At 43.9% G+C, this 21,509-nt stretch overlaps 1 protein-coding gene across 1 annotated transcript in view; it reads right to left on the bottom strand.

The window, feature by feature from the left end:
* LOC127418996 (rap1 GTPase-activating protein 1-like) overlaps nt 1–21,509 on the bottom strand; it is a 121,570-nt gene that overhangs the window by 13,051 nt on the left and 87,010 nt on the right. Inside the window, exons 14-19 of the mRNA XM_051660002.1 lie at nt 19,741–19,896; nt 19,580–19,651; nt 12,581–12,667; nt 10,942–11,082; nt 4,129–4,275; nt 352–429 (exon numbers count right to left, since the gene is read on the bottom strand). Of these exons, the coding sequence (XP_051515962.1) occupies nt 352–429; nt 4,129–4,275; nt 10,942–11,082; nt 12,581–12,667; nt 19,580–19,651; nt 19,741–19,896 (681 nt within the window). The remainder of the gene's footprint in view (nt 1–351; nt 430–4,128; nt 4,276–10,941; nt 11,083–12,580; nt 12,668–19,579; nt 19,652–19,740; nt 19,897–21,509) is intronic.

Raw genomic sequence — 21,509 nt, 5'->3', positions numbered from 1 at the left:
ATTGTAAATTATTTTTTTTAAATTCATAAATAAAGTGACTGGAGTATGAGAACAAAAAACGAAACGGGGAGTCCGCCAGCTGAAGGTGCATTGCACTGCGGACAGCTCCATTGACTGTAAAGGGAGTGAACTAGTTTTGTCGTGTTGTGACACTGCATTAGATATATACTTTTCACCTTCTGTATTATTTTGTGTATTGCTATGATATGAGTGCAGCATTGAGAAAAGAGAGTTAATGAGGCTCTAGCTACTTTAACTCTGCAGCTGTACTGTGTAAAATTGTTTGGAAGAACAGGTCAGCGGTGAGAACAACAGATGCAGATGAGAGAGGAGTGAAAGTTAAACATGAACCTCTTCTATTGTTCCTATTCCTATGGCACTGCCGCGGCGTCCATATTTACTGGGACTTTTGCCTGGGACAAGCAATGACTGCACAGAGCCCACAGAGAAAGACAGAGAGAGAGAGAGAGAGAGAGAGAGAGAGAGAGAGAGAGAGAGAGAGAGAGAGAGAAAGAGAAATTATGAGTTAGGTTATGTGTTAAACAAACAAAGTAGGCTACAAACGTCAGCTAGAGAGACTTGTAATCAAAAAGCATGATCAGGAAGTTAAAAGCTGTCATGAGCACAACAGAGTAGCCATATGAGGAAACTGAGAAACCATGGCAGGAACGGGGGCCTGTGAAGAACAAGAAAGGAGAAAGCAGCTAGGAACACAGCCAGGACACAATTAGAGACAACAGGACAGTTCAAATTTCAACACATTTAAACAGTCAGGTTAACATTACTGAAACAGATTAGTCATACACAAGTACATTTATAGGTTACATGCTCTTAAATAAACATTTAAATTTTTGCAACTTTTTGGAAACTAATTTGGTAAATTAGCTCTTTTTATTTGGACCAGTTTCATACAGTGGTTTTATGTTCCTGGTCATTAAGCTGGCATCACACTAGCAGACTCCAAACAACTCAATTTTGGCCAAAGGTGTCACGCTTGCCGACTATCACTCTTGTTTTCCTGACATTTCGTGTGATTGCGTATTTATCCCCTCAAGGCTTGCTGTAGAACGCTTATGTCCATATGTAGCCTTCAGTGAGCAAATTACGTTTAATGAAAACAGACAGTTCTGCCTCCGCTGGTTTCATTAGTCATTTTAATGTAGGAGAAAAATGCAGGAAAAACGCTTGGTGACAGAATCACTATGGATTACAATCAGCATTTGTGATGAAATGCGTCTGAGTTCGATGAAAACATTCAGAACAGCTTGACGTCTTGTCAGTTCTTCAGTAAAAGAAGTTCACTGGTCACTTGATGAGAACACAAGAGCCTGCCCTCACGACAGCAGTTTTTGTCTGTCATGTTGGATTCTTTTTTCCCATTGCTGGAACCTTTAACTCAGCAGGGAGTCCTGATGGTCAAGTGGTTAATGACCTCCCGCTGGCAGACGCTAATGCGTGCTCAGTCTCTCACCTACTGTCCGCAATTATGTTAATGAAGCTTCACACCTGAAAAATCACTGGAAAAATCAGCTAGTGTGACACCGTCTTTACAGGATAATAAAACTTACTTCTAACCATTAGGACTTTGTCCCAGTAGAGGTCCCAATAGCTGACAGATTGCAAATACTGCTTGTGCTTAAGAAATGCATTTAGTTTTTATTCTCTATTGCATAACCTGCATGAAGGTCAGAACATCCATTCCACTGACATGGCATATGATAGTGCTATTAATAACGGAAACATTAACAGTGACAGAGACATGGTTCAGTAACTCAGCAGTTTGTTCCAGAGTTAGTCGCTATGGGGGTAGTAGAATTTCTCTGATCTCCCATGAGTTTTTCTCACAAGGGGCACACTGGCATGACTTAGCATGGCTCTCAGTGTGTGATAATCTCCAGGGCATGTAGCAGCACCACAAGAGCTGCTGTGCTTGAGCATAGACTTCCAACATTACTTACCAATCAGTGTTATTATAATTAACGAAACTAAACAAAAATAATTTTCTAAAATGAAAAAAAAATATTATAACATAAAAATACCATGAAATAATTTAATTTAGTTCTGATGCACAGTATATTATTGAATTTTAAACCTTTGCAACCGGCTTTCATTAAACATGAAAAATGCTACTAGATAGCAATAATGGCCCTGAGAAATTTAACAGCATTAAACATATTTAAATAATATCAGTAAGTGCATTAACTCTGAGATCCCTAAAAAAAAAAAAAAAGAAAAGAAAAAAGAATAAATGGTATCACTTTACGATATTTTACAGTTTGTTAACATTAGCAAATGCAATAGGTATCATGAACTAACAATGAACATTATTTTCAACATAATTTAGTAATCATGGTAAATGTTAATTTATAAAAATACAATTGCTCATTGTTAGTTCATGTTAGTTCATAATGCATGAATTAATGTAAACGTACACAACTTTTAACTGGAGGATACAAACATTTAATAGGCTGGAACAGGGATGAGTGAGTAAATTCTGAGGTCATGTGACTGTGTATAAATTCTGACATCAACTGGCAATCTTTATCTAAATTTAACATGCCAACATTTTTTGCAAATATTCAAATTTTTTATGTTATTTCCATGACTTCTATAAGCTGTAAAATTTTAAATAAATGCAGTTTTTTTGGAAGAAAAACATGAACATTTATTATTTGGGTACTAATGTATTGGCAAATAAATTTTTCTTTTCCTTTTGAGTTGTTTTTACAAATGTATTAGTATGTTGAAATGAACATTATCCAGTATTGTTCATTGTTAGTTAACTAATGTAGTTAACTACAGCTAATGAATAAAATAATATTTCAACAAATATATGAAAAACTCAACTAAAACTAGAAAACAATGAAGAACCTAAAACTAGCAGTTACAGAGAGAAAACTAACACAAGCGAAACTAAATTGAAAGGACAATTTGAAAATAAAACTGAAATTATTATTATTATTATTTTTTTTAAATAAACAAATACAGTAATAAAACTGATGACTATAATAACACTGCTGACTGCCCTGGCCTCACATCTGCATAGTAAAACAGTAACACAGCAGAATCTATTCCACATACAAACACATCAAATTTATCAGCAGGTCCTTATGCAGTACTCATGTGAGTCTGATCCTGTGGGCAATGTGATAAGGTCAAAGCATTCACAACCATCTTTATACTAACATCACCAGCAGGGCTTTATATCCTGCTTCAAGATCAGATAACATTAATTCCTGAGAGACAATGGAAGGAAAATAACAAAATAAGATCTCACATGACCCCTTACAATATTTAATTCCCTCCTGAGCAACATGCAACACATTTAAGAGCACTTTATGTCATGCGCCTCACACAACCTTATTTGCACCATAACACTGCACACTGCTAACATGAGCAAGGCGAGAGAGTGCGTTCAAGTGAAAGTTTCAAGAAATCGTCCTGAACGATAATTAGAGAAAAAGTCTTGTGACTATAGAATGAGAATTTTAGTGGCTGCAGAGATGAGAGACAAAAGCAAGATGGGAATGGGCAAAAAAAAAAAAAAAAAAAAAAAAAACAGTTAAGGGAAGGGTGCATGAGAGCAGTTATTAATTCAACTGTGGGTGTGGTTGATTAATTAATTAATTAGGGGTTGTTCACATAGGACACATCCTTGTGTTCAAAGACAGCTAGATGCCATGCAAGACAATGGAATTGAACAGGGGTCTTGAGACACGTTTTAAAAGTTGAACTTCTTTTAACTTGAAACATGTCTTAAAAATGTGGTGCTCATGATGTGCGACGCAAAAAACAAAACAAAAAAAGAAAAAAACACTGAGAGACATCGCAACTGTCAAAGACATCTATTTAGTGCATATTTACATTGGCCAACAATTAAAAAATAGTGCAGAGGAACTCAAGAATGTGTTTTGTGTGAACGTCCCCTATTTTGTCTTCTTTGTGTTGATTGCTCATAACTTGGTAATATTGACTGATGTGGAATCTCAACGCATGTGCTATATAGTCACAAATTAGTGAGTAATTGTGTAACCAGGACAGGGTTTAATCTCAGAGTGGGAGTAGTGAGGGGGTCATTTTAGGACTCATAATTTGGCCTATGTTGAAGCCAGTAGTGGGGTTACTTACTATCCCTGGGATTTTGGGGGTCTCTGGTGAGTGGTGATGGTTGTTGTTGTTGTGGGTGAAACTGTCGCTGTGACTATTGGAGACTGTGTGCTTCCTGATATTGAGGCCCATGGCGTCCAGAGACTGGCTTCTGCCGCGGATCACTCGCTACAGCACAGGGAGAGATGGGGAGGAGACACCGTGAGCGGCGGCAGGTCAGGGTTGGGCAATGGAGTGGATGGAGAGAGGGTCTGAAGCCAATAAATCAAGGTGGGAGAAGCACCTGTTTTTAAAACATTGGCCAATGACCCATGGCTAATCAGAACACCAGAGCAAACCACAGGTGAGACCTTTTGTTGAATGCAGTTTTGTCCATAAAAGAAAAGAGCATGTGGCCAGATGGAGAACAGATGGAATGAAATGAAGCTTGCAGCCAGATTAGCTGAGCACAGGAAGTCAATCAAAGCTTGGCTATGCACTATGAAGCTTGCAACCATTAGAGGGCAGAACAGTTTGTGAGTGGGCTGCTCTCCAGACTCCTAATGGATATAGATTAAATACATCACTACTAAAGTGCTGCCCGATTTCAAGGGAATACTCCCAGAATGCCACAACCAGAGAACGGCTATGTCATAAAATATGTCACACTAAAGACCGTCCTCTATTTTAATGAGGTTTGGCTATAGACAACCCAATAATGAAAACTGTGTTTGAGTGGTTGTGGAAGCAAAAATAATAGTATAAAAGAGCGATGATGAAAATGATTTATGAGGACCCCTGACAGATTTTTATGTCTCTGTAACCACAATCAATGGATGAAGATAACTGAACACCTTCAATTATGTGCCCAACTGTTGAGCACATGCAAACAGTCTATGAATTATTTGTGGTTCCCTATCTGTCACTCACTCGACGTTGGTGTCGATGTAGTGACACTAGGGGTCACTCTTAGGAGCCCGAGACACCTCTGGTCTTTGATAAAAGGCCAATGAAAATTGCATGCCACTCCCCCGAACATACGGGTATAAAAGGAGCTGGTATGCAACAACTCATTCAGATTTTCTCTTCGGAGCCGAACGGTCATGCTCATTGAGCTGAATAGCACTGTTCATTCACCTCTGCTGAATCTGACGGCGCATTTCAGCGGCTTCTCCCTCCTCTGCACTGGTGCACTGCAGAGAACGCCCCTGGGCGCTTCGACAGAAAAACTAGAGAGTATATTTTCTAAAAGAGCGTTTTTCCCCTCTAAAAGAGTATATTTCTCTAAAAGAGCGCACACACGGAACATCTTTTTAAAGACGCGTCTTTCTAAAGATGCCTTTCCGTTCGTGTGTTATTCCTGGTTGCGGTCGTTTTCTCTCAACTTCGGATGGTCATGATCGCTGTCTTTCGTGTCTGGGCGCGACCCACATGGAGGCAGCGTTTATGAATGGTTCATGTTCTCACTGCGAGAACATGACCATGGCAACGTTGCGGTCGCGGCTTGCTTTCGTAAGGAAGCAAGCCACCCCAGCGGCTCCCCGCCTTGGTCCTCCTACCTACGGGTTTGAGGTCAGCGCGGCTGGCGCTGGGGGCGATTTGGGGACCTCAATGGGATCACCTCCGCCGGGTATCCCCCCGCGGACCTCCCATTCCCCAGCACGCTCATCTGCCCCAATCGGGCTTTCGGATGAGTTCGCCGGCTCGTCGCATGGCGAGTCTGGCTTCTTGTTCGAGGCCCGCGAAGATGATGAGCTCTCGAGTGCAGCATCGGAGAGCGAGCTTGTCCAGTCGGACGCAGAAGCCTCAGCTGGGCTTCCCCCTTCGGGGACGGTCGCCCAGTTACAGGCCGAAGCCGAAATGACGGACATGCTTTCCCGGGCGGCCGCGAGCGTCGGGCTATAGTGGAATCCTCCGCTCTCCCCTGAACCCTCGCGGCTTGATGATTGGTTTCTGGGCTCGCGGCGCCGCTCAGACCAGCCGCGCACCGCTCCAGTGCCATTCTTCCCGGAGGTGCATGAGGAGCTGACGAAGTCGTGGGAGGCACCTTTTACTGCCCGACCCCAACTCCGCAGTTGCCCCGCTCTCACTACCCTCGATGGCGGGGCTGCCAGGGGCTATACAGCGATTACCCCAGTGGATAAGACGCTCACGGTGCACTTATGCCCGCAGAGCGCCGCCACCTGGCGTGGACGCCCTAAGCTCCCCTCCAAGCCCTGTAGGCTCACGTCGTCCCTGACGGCCAAGGCCTACAGTGCTGCTGGACAAGCCGCCTCTGCCCTGCACACCATGGCTCTCCTGCAGGTCCACCAAGCCAAGGCACTGAAAGAACTGCACGAGGGTAGTTCCACCCCAGATTTGATGCAGGAACTGCGCTCAGCGACCGACCTCGCCCTCCGGGCGACGAAGGCCTGAATGATAAAAGGCCAATGAAAATTGGCGAGTGGTATTTGCATGCCACTCCCCCGAACATACGGGTATAAAAGGAGCTGGTATGCAACAACTCATTCAGATTTTCTCTTCGGAGCCGAACGGTCATGCTCATTGAGCTGAATAGCACTGTTCATTCACCTCTGCTGAATCTGACGGCGCATTTCAGCGGCTTCTCCCTCCTCTGCACTGGTGCACTGCAGAGAACGCCCCTGGGCGCTTCGACAGAAAAACTAGAGAGTATATTTTCTAAAAGAGCGTTTTTCCCCTCTAAAAGAGTATATTTCTCTAAAAGAGCGCACACACGGATTCAGTTCGCCAGGTACCCGCCCAGGTTCAGCAGTATTCACTTCACCTTCGTCAAGGGCGAAAACGCTGTTACCCTGCACGCGGAAATCACTACCCTCCTACGGAAGGGCGCGATAGAACCTGTCCCTCCAGCCGAGATGAAGAAAGGGTTTTACAGCCCCTACTTCATCGTACCAAAGAAAGGCGGTGGGTTGCGGCCAATCTTGGACCTGCAAGTACTGAACCGGGCTTTACACAGACTCCCGTTCAAGATGCTGACGCAAAGACGCATTTTAGCGAGCGTCCGGCATCAAGATTGGTTCGCGGCGGTAGACCTGAAGGACGCATACTTTCATGTCTCGATCCTTCCCCGACACAGACCCTTCCTGCGGTTCGCGTTCGAGGGTCGGGCGTATCAGTACAAAGTCCTCCCTTTCAGCCTGTCCCCGTCTCCTCGCATCTTTACGAAGATCGCAGAGGCTGCCCTTGCCCCGTTAAGGGAGGTGGGCATTCGCATTCTCAACTATCTCGACGACTGGCTAATCTTAGCTCACTCTCGAGACATGTTATGCGCACACAGGGACCTGGTGCTCTCGCACCTCAGCCGACTAGGGCTTCGGGTCAACTGGGAAATGAGCAAGCTCCTCCCAGTTCAGAGCATCTCTTTTCTCGGTTTGGAGTTGGACTCAGTCTCCCTGACTGCGCGCCTTACGAACGAGCGTGCCCAGTCAGTGCTGACCTGTTTGAAGGCGTTCAAACAGAAAACAGCGGTTCCACTGAAACTGGCACACAGCTGGCCCCCTGGCATTCGCAAATACGCATTTCCCCCAGTGAGCCTACTTGCACAGACTCTGTGCAAGGTCAGGGAGGACGAGGAGCAGGTCGTCCTGGTAGCACCCTACTGGCCCACCCAGACATGGTTCTCGCACCTCACGCTCCTCGCGACAGCTCCCCCCCTGGCAAATTCCCCTGAGGAAGGACCTTCTTTCTCAGGGACGGGGCACCCTCTGGCACCCGCGCCCAGACCTCTGGAATCTCCATGTCTGGTCCCTGGACGGGACGTGGAAGACCTAGGTGGCCTACCACCCGCGGTGGTAGACACGATCACTCAGGCTAGGGCCCCCTCTACGAGGCGCCTGTATGCCTTGAAGTGGCATCCGTTCGCTAAGTGGTGTTCTTCTCGATACGAAGACCCCCAGAGATGCGCAGTCGGATCAGTGCTTTCCTTCCTGCAGGAGAGGTTGGAAGGGAGGCTGTCCCCTTCCACCTTGAAGGTGTACGTTGCTGCCATAGCAGCACACCACGACGCAGTTGACGGTAAGTCCTTAGGGAAGCACGACCTGATCATCAGGTTCCTAAGAGGCGCTAGGAGGCTGAATCCCTCCAGACCGCCCCTCGTTCCCTCATGGGATCTCTCCGTAGTTCTTCAGGGCCTACAGAGAGCCCGCTTTGAGCCTTTGCAGTCAGTCGAGCTTAAGGCACTCTCCCTGAAGACTGCCCTCCTGACTGCGCTCACTTCCATCAAGAGGGTAGGTGACCTGCAAGCGTTCTCTGTCAGCGAAACGTGCCTGGAGTTCGGTCCGGGCTATTCTCACGTGATCCTGAGACCCCGACCGGCTATGTGCCCAAGGTTCCCACCACCCCTTTTAGGGACCAGGTGGTGAACCTGCAAGTGCTGCCCCAGGAGGAGGCAGACCCAGCCCTGGCGTTGCTGTGTCCGGTGCTCGCTTTGCGCATCTATTTGGATCGCACGCAGAGCTTTAGACTCTCTGAGCAGCTCTTTGTCTGCTTTGGTGCACAGCGGAAAGGAAGCGCTGTCTCCAAGCAGAGGATCGCCCACTGGCTTGTTGATGCCATATCTATGGCATATCTCACCCAAGACATGCTGCCCCCGGTAGGGCTACGAGCCCATTCTACCTGTCGTGTAGCGGCTTCTTGGGCCCTGGCCAGAGGTGCCTCTCTAACAGATATTTGTAGAGCAGCGGGCTGGGCAACACCCAACACCTTTGCAAGGTTCTACAACCTCCGGGTGGAACCGGTTTCGTCCCAGGTAGTGGCACGCAACACAAGCGGATAAGCCCAGGATAGCCGGCCGGGTGTATCGCTTGCACATAGCGCCTTCCACCTCCTTTTGAGCTGAAGACGTGTGCTGTTAATTCCCAGTAGTGTTCACAAAAGTTGTTCCCTGGTTGACTTCCTCCAAGCCCTGTGGCAGTTGAGTTTTCGGAGAGACTCACTGCCGGCCCAGTACACGCGCTAACTAAGAGCCCGGTTCTGGGGTAGGTGCTCCGCATGTGGCAGTTCCCTGTAAGGCTAACCCCATGCGATTTATATCTTCCGCTAATTCGTTTCCCTGCTGGCAATCTGCGTCTTCCTTGGGCAGAGCCCCTCTGCCCCAGTCTCCATGTTGTAGTACCTCCTCCCCCATTGGGCAGGATCTACCTTGAAGGCTCTCCACATGGTTGGAAAGACCATGTGACGTATTTTTCCACTTAAATATCCCCCCCCTCTCTGGGGTGAGGTGTGGTCTCCGCGGTGTCCTCCCCTTGGGAGGGACACCCCCCCGACTAGACCTGGCGACCCAGTCGGATAATCCCCCTTCTTTTTTTAGGGAGTGGAAAAAGAGAAGGGGAAAAGAGGCCACGACTGGGTTAAGCCTGTCTCTATCTTTGGGTAGTCGACTTGTCCCCAAAAAGGGCCGTTCGACACTCATAACTGTGTTGGGGGAGGTTACGTGTCGACCTGGTGTGCTGGCTATGAGGCACACAGCAAGTCTGCCCACCACACACCGCCAGTTCATGTAACACAGTTCAGCCTTGTGGCGTTTTGTATAGGGACCCCTAGTGTCACTACATCGACACCAACGTCGAGTGAGTGACAGATAGGGAACGTCAAGGTTACTGGTGTAACCTCCGTTCTCTGATGGAGGGAACGAGACGTTGGTCCCTCCTGCCACAACGCTGAACTACCCGCTGAAATGGCCGGACCTTATATCAGCTCCTCAGCGTAAAACCTGAATGAGTGGTTGCATACCAGCTCCTTTTATACCCGTATGTTCGGGGGAGTGGCATGCAAATACCACTCGCCAATTTTCATTGGCCTTTTATCAAAGACCAGAGGTGTCTCAGGCTCCCAAGAGTGACCCCTAGTGTCACTACATCGACACCAACGTCTCGTTCCCTCCATCAGGGAACGGAGGTTACACCAGTAACCATGACGTTTTGGATTGTGGGCATGGAAAATCCAATCAATTTGAACAATAACTTCTATGCACACCACATGTACATTTTAAAGGGATAGTTCACCCAAAAGAATGTACATTTCTGTAATCATTTACTCATCGTCAAGTTCAAAGCCTGTATGACAAACTTTCTTCCATGGAACAATGATAAAAAAATAAAATAAAAAAAACTAATTTTTTCCAAACAAATGAATTGAATGGTGATTAAGAGTAAGATTCCTTCTTTTGAGTTCCACAGAAGGAAGAAAGTCTCATTGGTATGAAACAACATGAGGATGATTAAATTATGACACATTTTTCATTTCTGAGTGAACTATCCCTTTAAATTGTGTATATTTTACACAAATATACAAAAAGATTCCAGGGAATCTTTTGTGTACGATATGAGGTGATTAATCATTTAAAACTAACTCATTTGCAAAGAAGCAAAATACTGTAGAGCACATATCTTGAAGGAAATTCTCTTGCGTGCATGACAATGTGCTAATAGGTCTAATTAGTGTTAATTACAGTAATGAGTGATTTAATTTAGGTACTGTGGCATCAGTTACATCACTTGGCAGCTGAGCTGGCATCCAGATCCCAAAATAGAAAACACTTCTGTCATAAAGAACAACAGCACCAAGATCAAACAAGACACTGTCTATTAACCACTTCATAAAAGACTCACTCTCTTTGTGAAAGACTGTCTCACAACAGATACAGATATATAATCTCTAACATTCATACAGAGCAATCAGAATACACCACATCCACCATTCACACATTCAGTGAGGTAGATCACAGTCACAGATAAGCTTTAAAAGCATTTCTGTTGTCTATGTTGTAAGTGCTCTCCGAGAAACCCAGCCACCACCAGAGTCTATATAACTGTGTCCTGTGTCTGCCTAGATTACCTTGAAGGACTCAAAAAAGCCCCCTCCCCCTCCTCCTCCATTCTCCAGTTTGTCCTCCTCTCCTCCCAGACCCATCATGGCCTGACTGTTGATGTGCAGCTCCTCATACAGGGTCTCCAGCAGGGCAGATCGGGTGCGCTCCTGATGACAAATATATAGAAAGTACAACTGAATGTCAGACAAGGCTTGTTTATTTTTGTTGAGGCCATCTACACTACTTTTACATTTATGCATTTGGCAGATAATTTAATCCAAAGCTACTTAAAGTTACATTTAAGGTATGCATTTTATCAGTACATGTGTTTCCTGATAATTGAACCAATGACCTTGGTGTTGCTAGTGCCATGCTCTAACTGTTGATCCACAGGAACATCTTTTATGCAAGCATACTGTATGTGATGTCTGTATTAGTATGGACCCCTTTCAAAGACTGTGATGGCGCAAGTTTGCCTTATATAGCAGCGTAAATCTAGCAGAATTGTTTAGATTTGCAATTTTTTTATTATTTAGTGTAAATTTATAATGTTATACTTTGTATTATATTACCTTGGAATTAGTTTTAAAAAACAAGTAACCAGAGATGCTTCTTTCTTCTGACTGTCATAATCCATTGCTCTCAATTTCTTTCTTTATTTAAAAAATTGTGGAAACGTAATAGTGGCGTTGGAGAAAATGGGTAAGCAAAAATTATATTTGAAGTGGTCTCCCATTCACCGGTATTGAAGTTTACACTGCAATCTTTTACTTCCGTGTTCCAATACCCAGGGCTGGGGAGCAATGGAATACATGTAACGGGATTACATATTTAAAATACAAAATATAAGTAACTGTATTCCACTACAATTACAATTTAAATCATTGGTAATTAGAATACAGTTACATTCAAAAAGTGTTTTGATAACTGAAGAGATTACTTTGCATTTTATTGTTATTTGTTTCATTTAATATTTAGTCCTTTCAGATGGAAAACATTTATACATATAAATGATGCGATCCAAAGTGCATTTGAACAGCGGTGAAACACTTTCTTATGATGTGTTACATTCATATGAGCAGACAGAGAAGTAAGTTTGAAGTAAGTTTGGAGCAGAAGAAATAGAAATAAACCTTGTGTAAATTGTCAGCTTTATGCTAAGCTAAAATGCTATTTCTAGCCATTTTACATGCACATGTTACCAGGCACGATCATATATTTGTTATCAAGAAAATTCACGTTGGATCATAATTTCTTTTTTCTAGTAAGACCTTTGATATTAGGGCAAAAATTGTATTCTTGATAATAATTTTTTTATTGTTTTTCTGTAAAAATATCTAAAAATCAATTAGATTTATCTTGTTTTAGAAACAACACTGCATAAGATATTTAGTTTTTTCAGAGAATGTATTTTTAACATGTGTATTTTGTCTTACTGTACTGGTAGATTTTTTATAGTCAAAACAAGTGAAAAAATCTACCAGTGCTGAAGAAGTAATCCAAAGTATTTAGAATATGTTACTGACTTTGAGTAATCTAACGGAATACGTTACAAATGACATTTTACAGTAGTGGAATACATTTCAAAAGTAACCCTCCCAACCCTGCCAATACCCAGAAGTGTGAAAAGGGTCCATTGATCTCTGGTACCTTTCAGTCACTCACCTCCAATTTGGCAAATTTCTCAGCTTTGTAGCAGGCATACTCAGCATTGATCAGCTTGGTGAGCAAGAATTCATGAAACTCTGGCCCCTGTCAGGGAGAGCGGACAGAAAGGTCAGAGAAAGACAGCTAGATTGAGAGGACAATGAATGTTTGTTTCTATTACGTCTTTTTACACATTTAGCAGACGCCTGTATCCAAAGTGACTAACAGAACTTTCGAGGTAGGGGAGAGCGGGGCTAGTTGTCACACTTTTTTCTCCAGTGCATATTTCTCAGGGTAGGCTTATTTTTTAGTCAATTTCTGCATAGCCACATACATTGAAGACTTGGCTCCAAAAAGCTACTGAAAATGGTTACCGTTCTTGCCCAGGAAAAAAAAGATACAGTTCATAGAACTCACAATGACCTCTTGTGACAACTTTCCCCAATAGCAAGTTGTCACAATGGAACCTGCCATTAAACCAGTGGCATAGGCTTAATGTGAACATTGGAGGGTGGAACATGTCCCCCAATCACTTCCACCTTAACAAACTTTACCCCTCTTTTTTTTTTCAATCTACACCTGTATTAAACAGCTTATTATTAGCTTTTTAACAAAATTGTAAAATTAAAACAATTATGAAGCACAAAATTATTCATTAAATAAAAAATAAAAAAAAAAATGGAAAAGGTAACATACAAAAATATTAAAATGTTGTTAAGGCCTACAAATATTGCAATTAATCAGGAGTGTAAGTACTCAGAAATTATACTTAAGTGAAAGTATGAATATTGAGTAAAAATTTACTCAATTTTCAATAACTAAATTTCTGCAAAATTATTTTTATGTGACCTGTTGTACGTATCATGGCAATTTCCTGGTGGAATGAACACTAAAACAACAATTACATTTACCCCCTTTCACTCAAATCACGAGTAAAGCGGCATACTGTATTATCAGTTCATAAACACTTACTTTTCACTCTGTTCCTCACACAATGCTATCTTATGACATATAAACACTTTTATTATAGTGCATGACTCATTATAACATTTGCATTACATAACCAACTACATTTACATGCTTGTTTAAGTGTGATCAAATTGTGCGGTAGCTTAACTGATAGAGTGTTGCATATGTGACACAAAGGACTGGGGTACGAGTCCCAAAAGCCTTTTGTTTATATATATATATATATATATATATATATATATATATATATATATATATAAAAACAAAAGGCTTTTGTAATTAAATGTGTAAATGTCATTTATTTTACACTTGCCTTCATATTTAAATCATGTCCATGAATTTCTACTCCCTATTTGCTGAATATATATATTTGCAACATGAATGATCATTTTTGACTTCATAACTATCCAATCTGTAGAAGAAGCAGGCATTTAGAATGCATTTTATGCAAAAAAACTGTCAGTGTTTCTCACTTTATGCTTATAGTTTTGAATGAATACTGTACATCACATTACATTGGGTGGTCACATACGGTCTAGTCGCACAAATATTTCAACATATCCAAAGCTCAAATCAGATCTGAAATTACACCTCTGCAGATGGTCGGAACTCCATACAGCTGCTGTGCAACACTCTATTTGAAATGACTGAACTCTGGTCTGTCATCTGTCTTTTGTCAGATGCAGTGAAAAGGCGGCAAAAATGTAGTGAGTACTTTTCAAGTTTGAATAAAATTGTAAGGAGTAAAAAGTAAAAAAAATTTTCTTTCGAAATGTAATGAAGTAAAAGTATTCCATTTAAACTGCACTTGAGTGAAGTACAAATCCAAAAAAATAATACTTATGTATAATATTTAATTATTTTTACTCAATTAATTTGCATCCCTGCAATTAATAAATTGTAAATACAACAAGCACATGTGCCTGTCCTACAACTGTCTACACTAGGGATGTAACGGTTTCAAGGTTTCACGATATACCTCGGTTTTAAAACAGACGGTTATCATACCATTGAAATCTTCTCATTGACGGTATTGCATGAAGATAAAGACAGATTTTTTTCTAAAATCCAAATCAGTTTAATTATGACAGAATCTGCGACATTTACACAGCATCATATAAACTTGGCTAGATCAAATAAATCTTTAAATTGCGATTTCCTCATGTTGCATTTGACTGTCACTCAATTTTTAAGGTGACACGCAGGTGTCGCGACCGCTGCGCATCACGAGCACATCAGAAGTCCAGCACAAGCAGAGCACAGCATGAGTGCAGCACGAGCGCAACATACAGACATGTCCGAGCCTGAACCTTTATTTCCGCTGCCACAGAAGTTGAAGTCCGCTCTCTGGGATTACTAGGCTATGTAAAAGACCGACGAGGCACCATCAATGTTGATGGTTACTCAGTCTGTAAAGTTTGCTGCAAAAAAGTATCGGCTCAGGCGGGAAACACTTCAAACCTTAAGCACCATCTCCGTGAGCACCATCCCACGGAATTTGCGGAGATGAATGTAAGTGGAAATACAGTACACAGGATAATAAATTATAGCCCCTATTTCATAAAAACACCAGATTTAATGTAGTTTTACATGATTTGTAATAACTAGGTAGGCTAAAGTTATGTTTATGCTTTCTGTCACATTCACAAATGCAGCAAACAGATTTAAGACCTTGTTCAACTTTACGATGTGCCAACTGTTTGTGCTTTTGCCTAAGTGCAGCGCAACAGTAGGCCAATGTGTTTGATAATACTAATAATATGTTGTATTTGTAAAACATAGTACTAAATAGTGTTTACAAAATGCATGGCTTTTGGTGTTCAGGAAACTGACATTGACAATATGCATGCAAGAAATTGGCAGTGAAACTGTGGCAGAAATTGTCAGTATTGGACAAAATGCCAATAAATAAACAGCACATGAATAATATATTTTCAGTAGGTATTGTAGAACTGAACTAAATCACAAATGCAACAAATTACTGAATGCATGCAAATGCATATTTTAAGTGTTAACGTCCTGGTTACTTGCGTAACCTCCGTTCCCTGATGGAGGGAACGAGATGTTGTGTCGATGTAGTGACAGTAGGGGTCACTCTTGGGAGCCCGAAACACCTCTGGTCTTTGAAAAAGGCCAATGAAAATTGGCGAGTGGTATTTGCATTCCACTCCCCCGAACATACGGGTATAAAAGGAGCTGGTATGAAACCACTCATTCAGGTTTTGTGCTGAGGAGCCGAGACAAGGTCCCAGCCATTTCAGCGGGTAGTCCAGCGTTGTGGCAGGAGGGACACAACGTCTCGTTCCCTCCATCAGGGAACGGAGGTTACGCAAGTAACCAGGACATTCTCTATCCGTCACTCACTCAACGTTGTGTCGATGTAGTGACACTAGGGGTCCCTATACGAAATGCCACAACTGGCTGAACTGTGTTACGTGAACTGGCGGTGTGTGATGGGCAGACCACTGTGTGCCTTGTAGCCAGCGCACCAGGCCAACACGTAACCTCCCCCAATGCTGTTATGAGTGTTGAACGGCCTTTCGGGGACAAGTCAACTGCCCAAAAGATAGAGACAGGCTAGCCCAGTCATGGCCCCTTATCCTCTCTTTTTTTCCTCTCCCCAAAAAAAGAGTGAAATTTGTTAACCGACTGGGGCCACCAGGTCTACATCGGGGGGGGTGTCCCTCCCAAGGGGAAGACACCGCGGAGACCACACCGCGGGGGGGGTTGCTATTTTGAGTGGAAATATGTCACATGGTCTTGTCGAGCTTTGTTGGAAGTATGTCATGTGGAGAAGTCCCATGGTAGGTCCTACCCTACAGGGGAGGAGTTTCTACAAACATGGTGACTGGGGCAGAGGGGCCTCTGCCCAAGGAAGACGCAGTTTACCAACAGGGAAACGAATTAGCGGAAGATGTACGTCGCATGGGGTTACCTATGGGGAACCAACACATGCGGAGCACATACCCCAGTACAGGGCTTAGTTAGCACATGTACTGAGCCGGCAGCGAGTTTCTCCGCAAACTCATCTGCCACAGTGCTCGGAGAAAATCATCCAGGGAACACAGTTTGTGAACACTACTGGGAGTCAACAGCGCACGTCTTCAGCTCAGGGGAGGTGAAAGGCGCAATGCGCAAGCGATACACCCGGCCAGCTGTCCTGGACTTACATGCTTGTGCCTGCCACTACACGAGACAAAACCAGTTCCACCCTGAGATTGTAAAACCTCACAAAGGTGTTGGGTGTCGGGGAGACCACCGCTGGAGCACCAAACCTGCCAAAATGGAATGGTGGACGGTGGTCGTGATGACGGCCGGTGTGCACTGGGTATGTGACCCAGGGAACAAGGAAACCGCTCCTTTGCTGAACTCTTGGGTACCGCAACCACTTGTACATGCGGCGAAATTAAATGAAAAGTTAACAAAAGATTCTCCTCCCGGCCCTCCACTGGGGGATGGAGTGGTCTGCTTACCAGCAGCGGGTTTTGTCGTCCCTGGATCGCCCATTTTAGGGGCACTTTGAAGCCTTTCGCGGGTTCTTGGCGGCAGGCCATGAGACGGGTGGCATCTGCTTCCTGCAGTGGGCTCCACGCCGGGGCCGGGCCGCAGGGGCGGGCTGCGGCGGAGCCGGTGCAGTCACCACAGTGGGACGCCCTTGGCTACAAGCAGACAGGGTGCGGGATCTTGAGCCGCGTTGGGGCAGGATGTGCCGGATAGCCTCCGTCTGCTGCTTCACCACCGAGAACTGCTGGGCAAAGTCCTCGACGGTGTTGCCGAACAGGCCGACCTGGGAAATGGGGGCGCCAAGGAACCATGCCTTGTCGGCCTCTCCCATCTCGACCAGGTTGAGCCAAAGGTGGCGCTCCTGGACCACCAAGGTGGACATCACCCACCCGAGAGACCGCGCCGTGACCTTCGTCACCTGGAGAGCGAGGTCGGTCACCGAGTGCAGCTCCTGCATCAATCCCGGGGCGGAACTATCCTCATGCAGTTCCTTTAGCGCCTTGGCTTGGTGGACTTGCAGGAGAGCCATGGCGTGCAGGGCGGAGGCGGCTTGTCCAGCAGCACCGTAGGCTTTGGCCGTCAGGGACAACGTAAACCTACAGGCCTTGGACGGGAGCTTTGGGCGCCCGCACCAGGTGGCGGTGCTCTGCAGGCATAGGTGCACCACGAACGCCTTATCCACCAGGGGGATCACCGAATAGCCCTTGACCGCCCCACCATCGAGGGTAGTGAGGGCAGAGGAGCTGAAAGATTGGGACCGGGCAGTAAAAGGTGCCTCCCACGACCTTGTCAGCTCCTCGTGCACTTCCAGGAAGAAAGGAACTGGGGCGGGGCGTGGCTGTGAGCGGTGCCGCGAGCCCAGGAACCAATCATCGAGCCGCGAGGTTTCAGGAGAGAGCGGAGGGTTCCACTCTAGCCCGACGCTCGCGGCTGCCCAGGAAAGCATGTCTGTCATCTCTGCATCAGCCTGTGACTGGGCGACCGTACCCGAAGGGGGGAGCCCAGCTGAGGCTTCCGTGTCCGACTGGATGAGCCCGTTCTCTGATGCTGCGCTCAAGAGCTCATCACCTTCGTGGGCTCCGAACAAGAGGTCAAACTCGCCGTGAGACGAGCCGGCGGACTCATCTGGAAGCCCGATCGGGGCAGACGAGCGCACTGGGGAATGGGAGTCCGTGGGGGGATACCCGGCGGAGGTGGTCCCATTGGGGTCCCCAAATCGCCCCCAGTGCTAGCCACGCTGGCCTCATACCCGTAGGTAGAAGGACCGTGGTGGGGAGCCGCTGGGGTGGCTTGCTTTCTTATGAAGGCAAGCCGCGACCGCATCGTTGCCATGGACATGTTCTCACAATGAGTACATGACCCATCCACGAACGCTGTCTCCGTGTGGGCAGCGCTCAGACAAGAAAGACAGCGATCATGACCGTCAGAAGGCGAGAGATAACGACCGCAACCAGGAATAACACACAAACAGAAAGGCATCTTTAAAAAGAAGCGTCTTTAAAAAGACATTCCGTGTGTGCCGCTCTTTTAGAGAAATATACTCTTTTTTTAGAATATACTCTTTTATTTCTGCCGAAGCACCCAGGGGTGTTCTCTGCAGTGCACCAGTGCAGAGGGGGAAGAAGCCGCTGAAATGTGCCGTCAGATTCAGCAGAGGTGAATGAACAGCTGTGGGAATTCAGCTCAGTGTACATTGACCATTCGGTTCCGAAGAGAAAATCTGAATGAGTGGTTGCATACCAGCTCCTTTTCTACCTGTATGTTCGGGGGAGTGGTATGCAAATACCACTCACCAATTTTCATTGGCCTTTTTTCAAAGACCAGAGGTGTTTCGGGCTCCCAAGAGTGACCCCTACACACAACATCGAGTGACACAACATCGAGTGAGTGACAGATAGGGAGCCTGGGCAATAATCATTACAAATGATTAAATTCAATTTCATAAATCATAAAATAACAATAACAAAATATTTGTAGTTATAATCATCTGACTACTGTACATGTTGCCAAAACAATTGTTATTAATGTTTACCGGTTTGTGATTTTTTATTTTTTTATTTTTCTACCTTTTTTTATTTTAAATTAAGATTTTAAGGATTAAGAGAGTTTTTAAGGATTAAGAGAGTGTCCTGATGTTCAAGATCAAAAGTTAAAGGATTAAAATTTAAGAAATCTAAAATAAAGTTCAACAATTGGTTATAACTGAAATATTTATCTGTGCGTTTATTAGAAATAGCCTATTTCATAACCAAATATTGAACTGCTTTTAATATTATCAATGCACCTATATACCATGAAACCGTAATACAGTGGTAATTTTTGTGACGGTTATCATACTGTGAAAATGTCATACCGTTACACCCCTAGTCTACACAGGCCAATCCTCTTTGGAGTGCCAAGAAAAGCCTTTGTAGTGGAACGGTATGCTTGAAACAGTCTATTCAATTACTTTTCCTCAGACAAAGCATAAGATGAAGACACAGAGGAAGGTCTAAGGAACCTCAGCTACCACAAAAATGTCAAGAATCTGATATATCAACTCACTTTCTTAAAAATGGCTGGGTTCGGGAGGGGTGGTCCAAAGAATGGGACATCGTCTCGTGCTGTTACTGAAACCTGGACAATGACAAATACATGAATAATTAACTGACTCATAGAGGAGTGCTACTTAAGTGCCAGACTGCAGTAATACTGTGAAGATGTACCTTGTACAGGACATTGTCAGAACAAGCATTCTCCACTTGCACCACAACATAGGCATGCAGGAAGTTAGAGGCAATCATGTCTGGCACAAATGGAGTGCTTTCTTCTTGAAACACGATTGCCACAATGTCATTTCCTATATGCCTCTTCCTCTGCAGCTGTGACAACAGAGAGAGAGAGAGAGAGAGAGAGAGAGAGAGAGAGAGAGAGAGAGAGTGAGTTTATTTTCGTAATCCTTTATTTAAAATCTGCTCTTATGTAATAGTTGCACATTCAATATGCAATATGCAAAGTTAACTAAACAGCTGTTAGAGAGAGATTTCATTTGCAAAATACAAAATGGATTAGCAGAGCTTTCAAGCCAATCATAAAAGAATAAGTATGCAATGAACAAGTCCAAACATATTTTATGGAGTACAAAGAAACTATAGTGGTGATGAGTGCACACCTCTGGCTATGTGATGATAAATTCCATTAATTTTAAGTCAGAAAGTTTCCTTTCTGTCAATAATGCCAAGGTCATAAACAAAGTTGCTTTTGTGTTTAAAGGAATTTTAAGGGTTCATACTAGTTAAGCTCAATCAATAGCATTTGTAGCATTATGTCAATATATATATATATATATATCACTCGCCCCTTGTTTCTTAAAGAAAGGCAAAAATTGCATTACAGTAAGGCACTTTCCACGGAGTGAATGGGGCCAGTCCATAAACGCTAAAATAGACATAATTTCAAAAGTATAGCCACAAGATGTAAACATTTACATGTAAACATAATTTTAGTGTGATAAAACCACTTAATACGTATATCTGTGGCAAGTTTTAAAGAAAAAGGATTAGTTATAAAGGGTTAGTTATAGTTATAGTTAGTTAAAGGATAAGTTCACCCAAAAATGAAAAAAACTATTTTGTTCACCCTCATAACATTCCAAATCCATGACTTTCTATTTTCCATGAAGTACTGTATGTTGATGCTGCTCTTTTTTTCCATACAAGAAAGTGAATGGTGACTGAGGCTAACATTTAGCCTAACATCCACTTTTGTGATCCATGGAAGAAAGAAAGTCATAAGGGTTTGAAAAAACATAAGGGTGAGTAAATGTTGACAGAATTTTCATTTTGGGGTGAGCTATCCCTTTAAGTTTTAAAGGCATGTTCACAGAACAGAATACGATTGTTAGGACTGTTTTGAGTGCTTAATACGGTTACGTTCACACACAGTTTGGTTATATACGAGAGTGACAACCGCATTCTATAACCTGCAAATTTTCAGGTCTCACAACCGCATTCTCGTGAGAGACACACTACACTGTACACGCATGTCTTGTGTGTTTCATGTGGGGTTTCGTTAACTCACGGAGACGGAGAAATGAGCTGTGTGTCATCCAAAGACCCAACCGCTGTCTTCCACTGGCTGCTCACGGGCACGAGCCATGCGACACTAAAGCTGCACTCTACACGAGGTTAAAAAGTTAATCAAAGCCGCTGTCAGTTAATTATGATCTGATGGATGAACTTGCGCCTCGATTGGACTCATTTATTTAATAAACCGGCGGCAATTGTGATAAGACATGACGGTGTTATGGACGTCACTATCTTTTAGTCATTGTCACTATGGTTACAGCTGTTAGAATATTGTGACTTTGGTTGTTCGTTCATACAGACAGTATTCAAACTGCTACTGTAAGCTGTTGTATGAACAGGACATTTCAAGACTCACACCTGTAATTAAATACGGTTGTCAGTCACAAACACTGACTGTGTGAACATAG

This window comes from Myxocyprinus asiaticus, chromosome 28, assembly GCF_019703515.2.
Source record: "Myxocyprinus asiaticus isolate MX2 ecotype Aquarium Trade chromosome 28, UBuf_Myxa_2, whole genome shotgun sequence".
NCBI lineage: Eukaryota > Metazoa > Chordata > Actinopteri > Cypriniformes > Catostomidae > Myxocyprinus > Myxocyprinus asiaticus.
The sequence above is the reverse complement of the archived record's forward strand: the minus strand, read 5'-3'. Positions and strand labels throughout refer to the sequence as shown.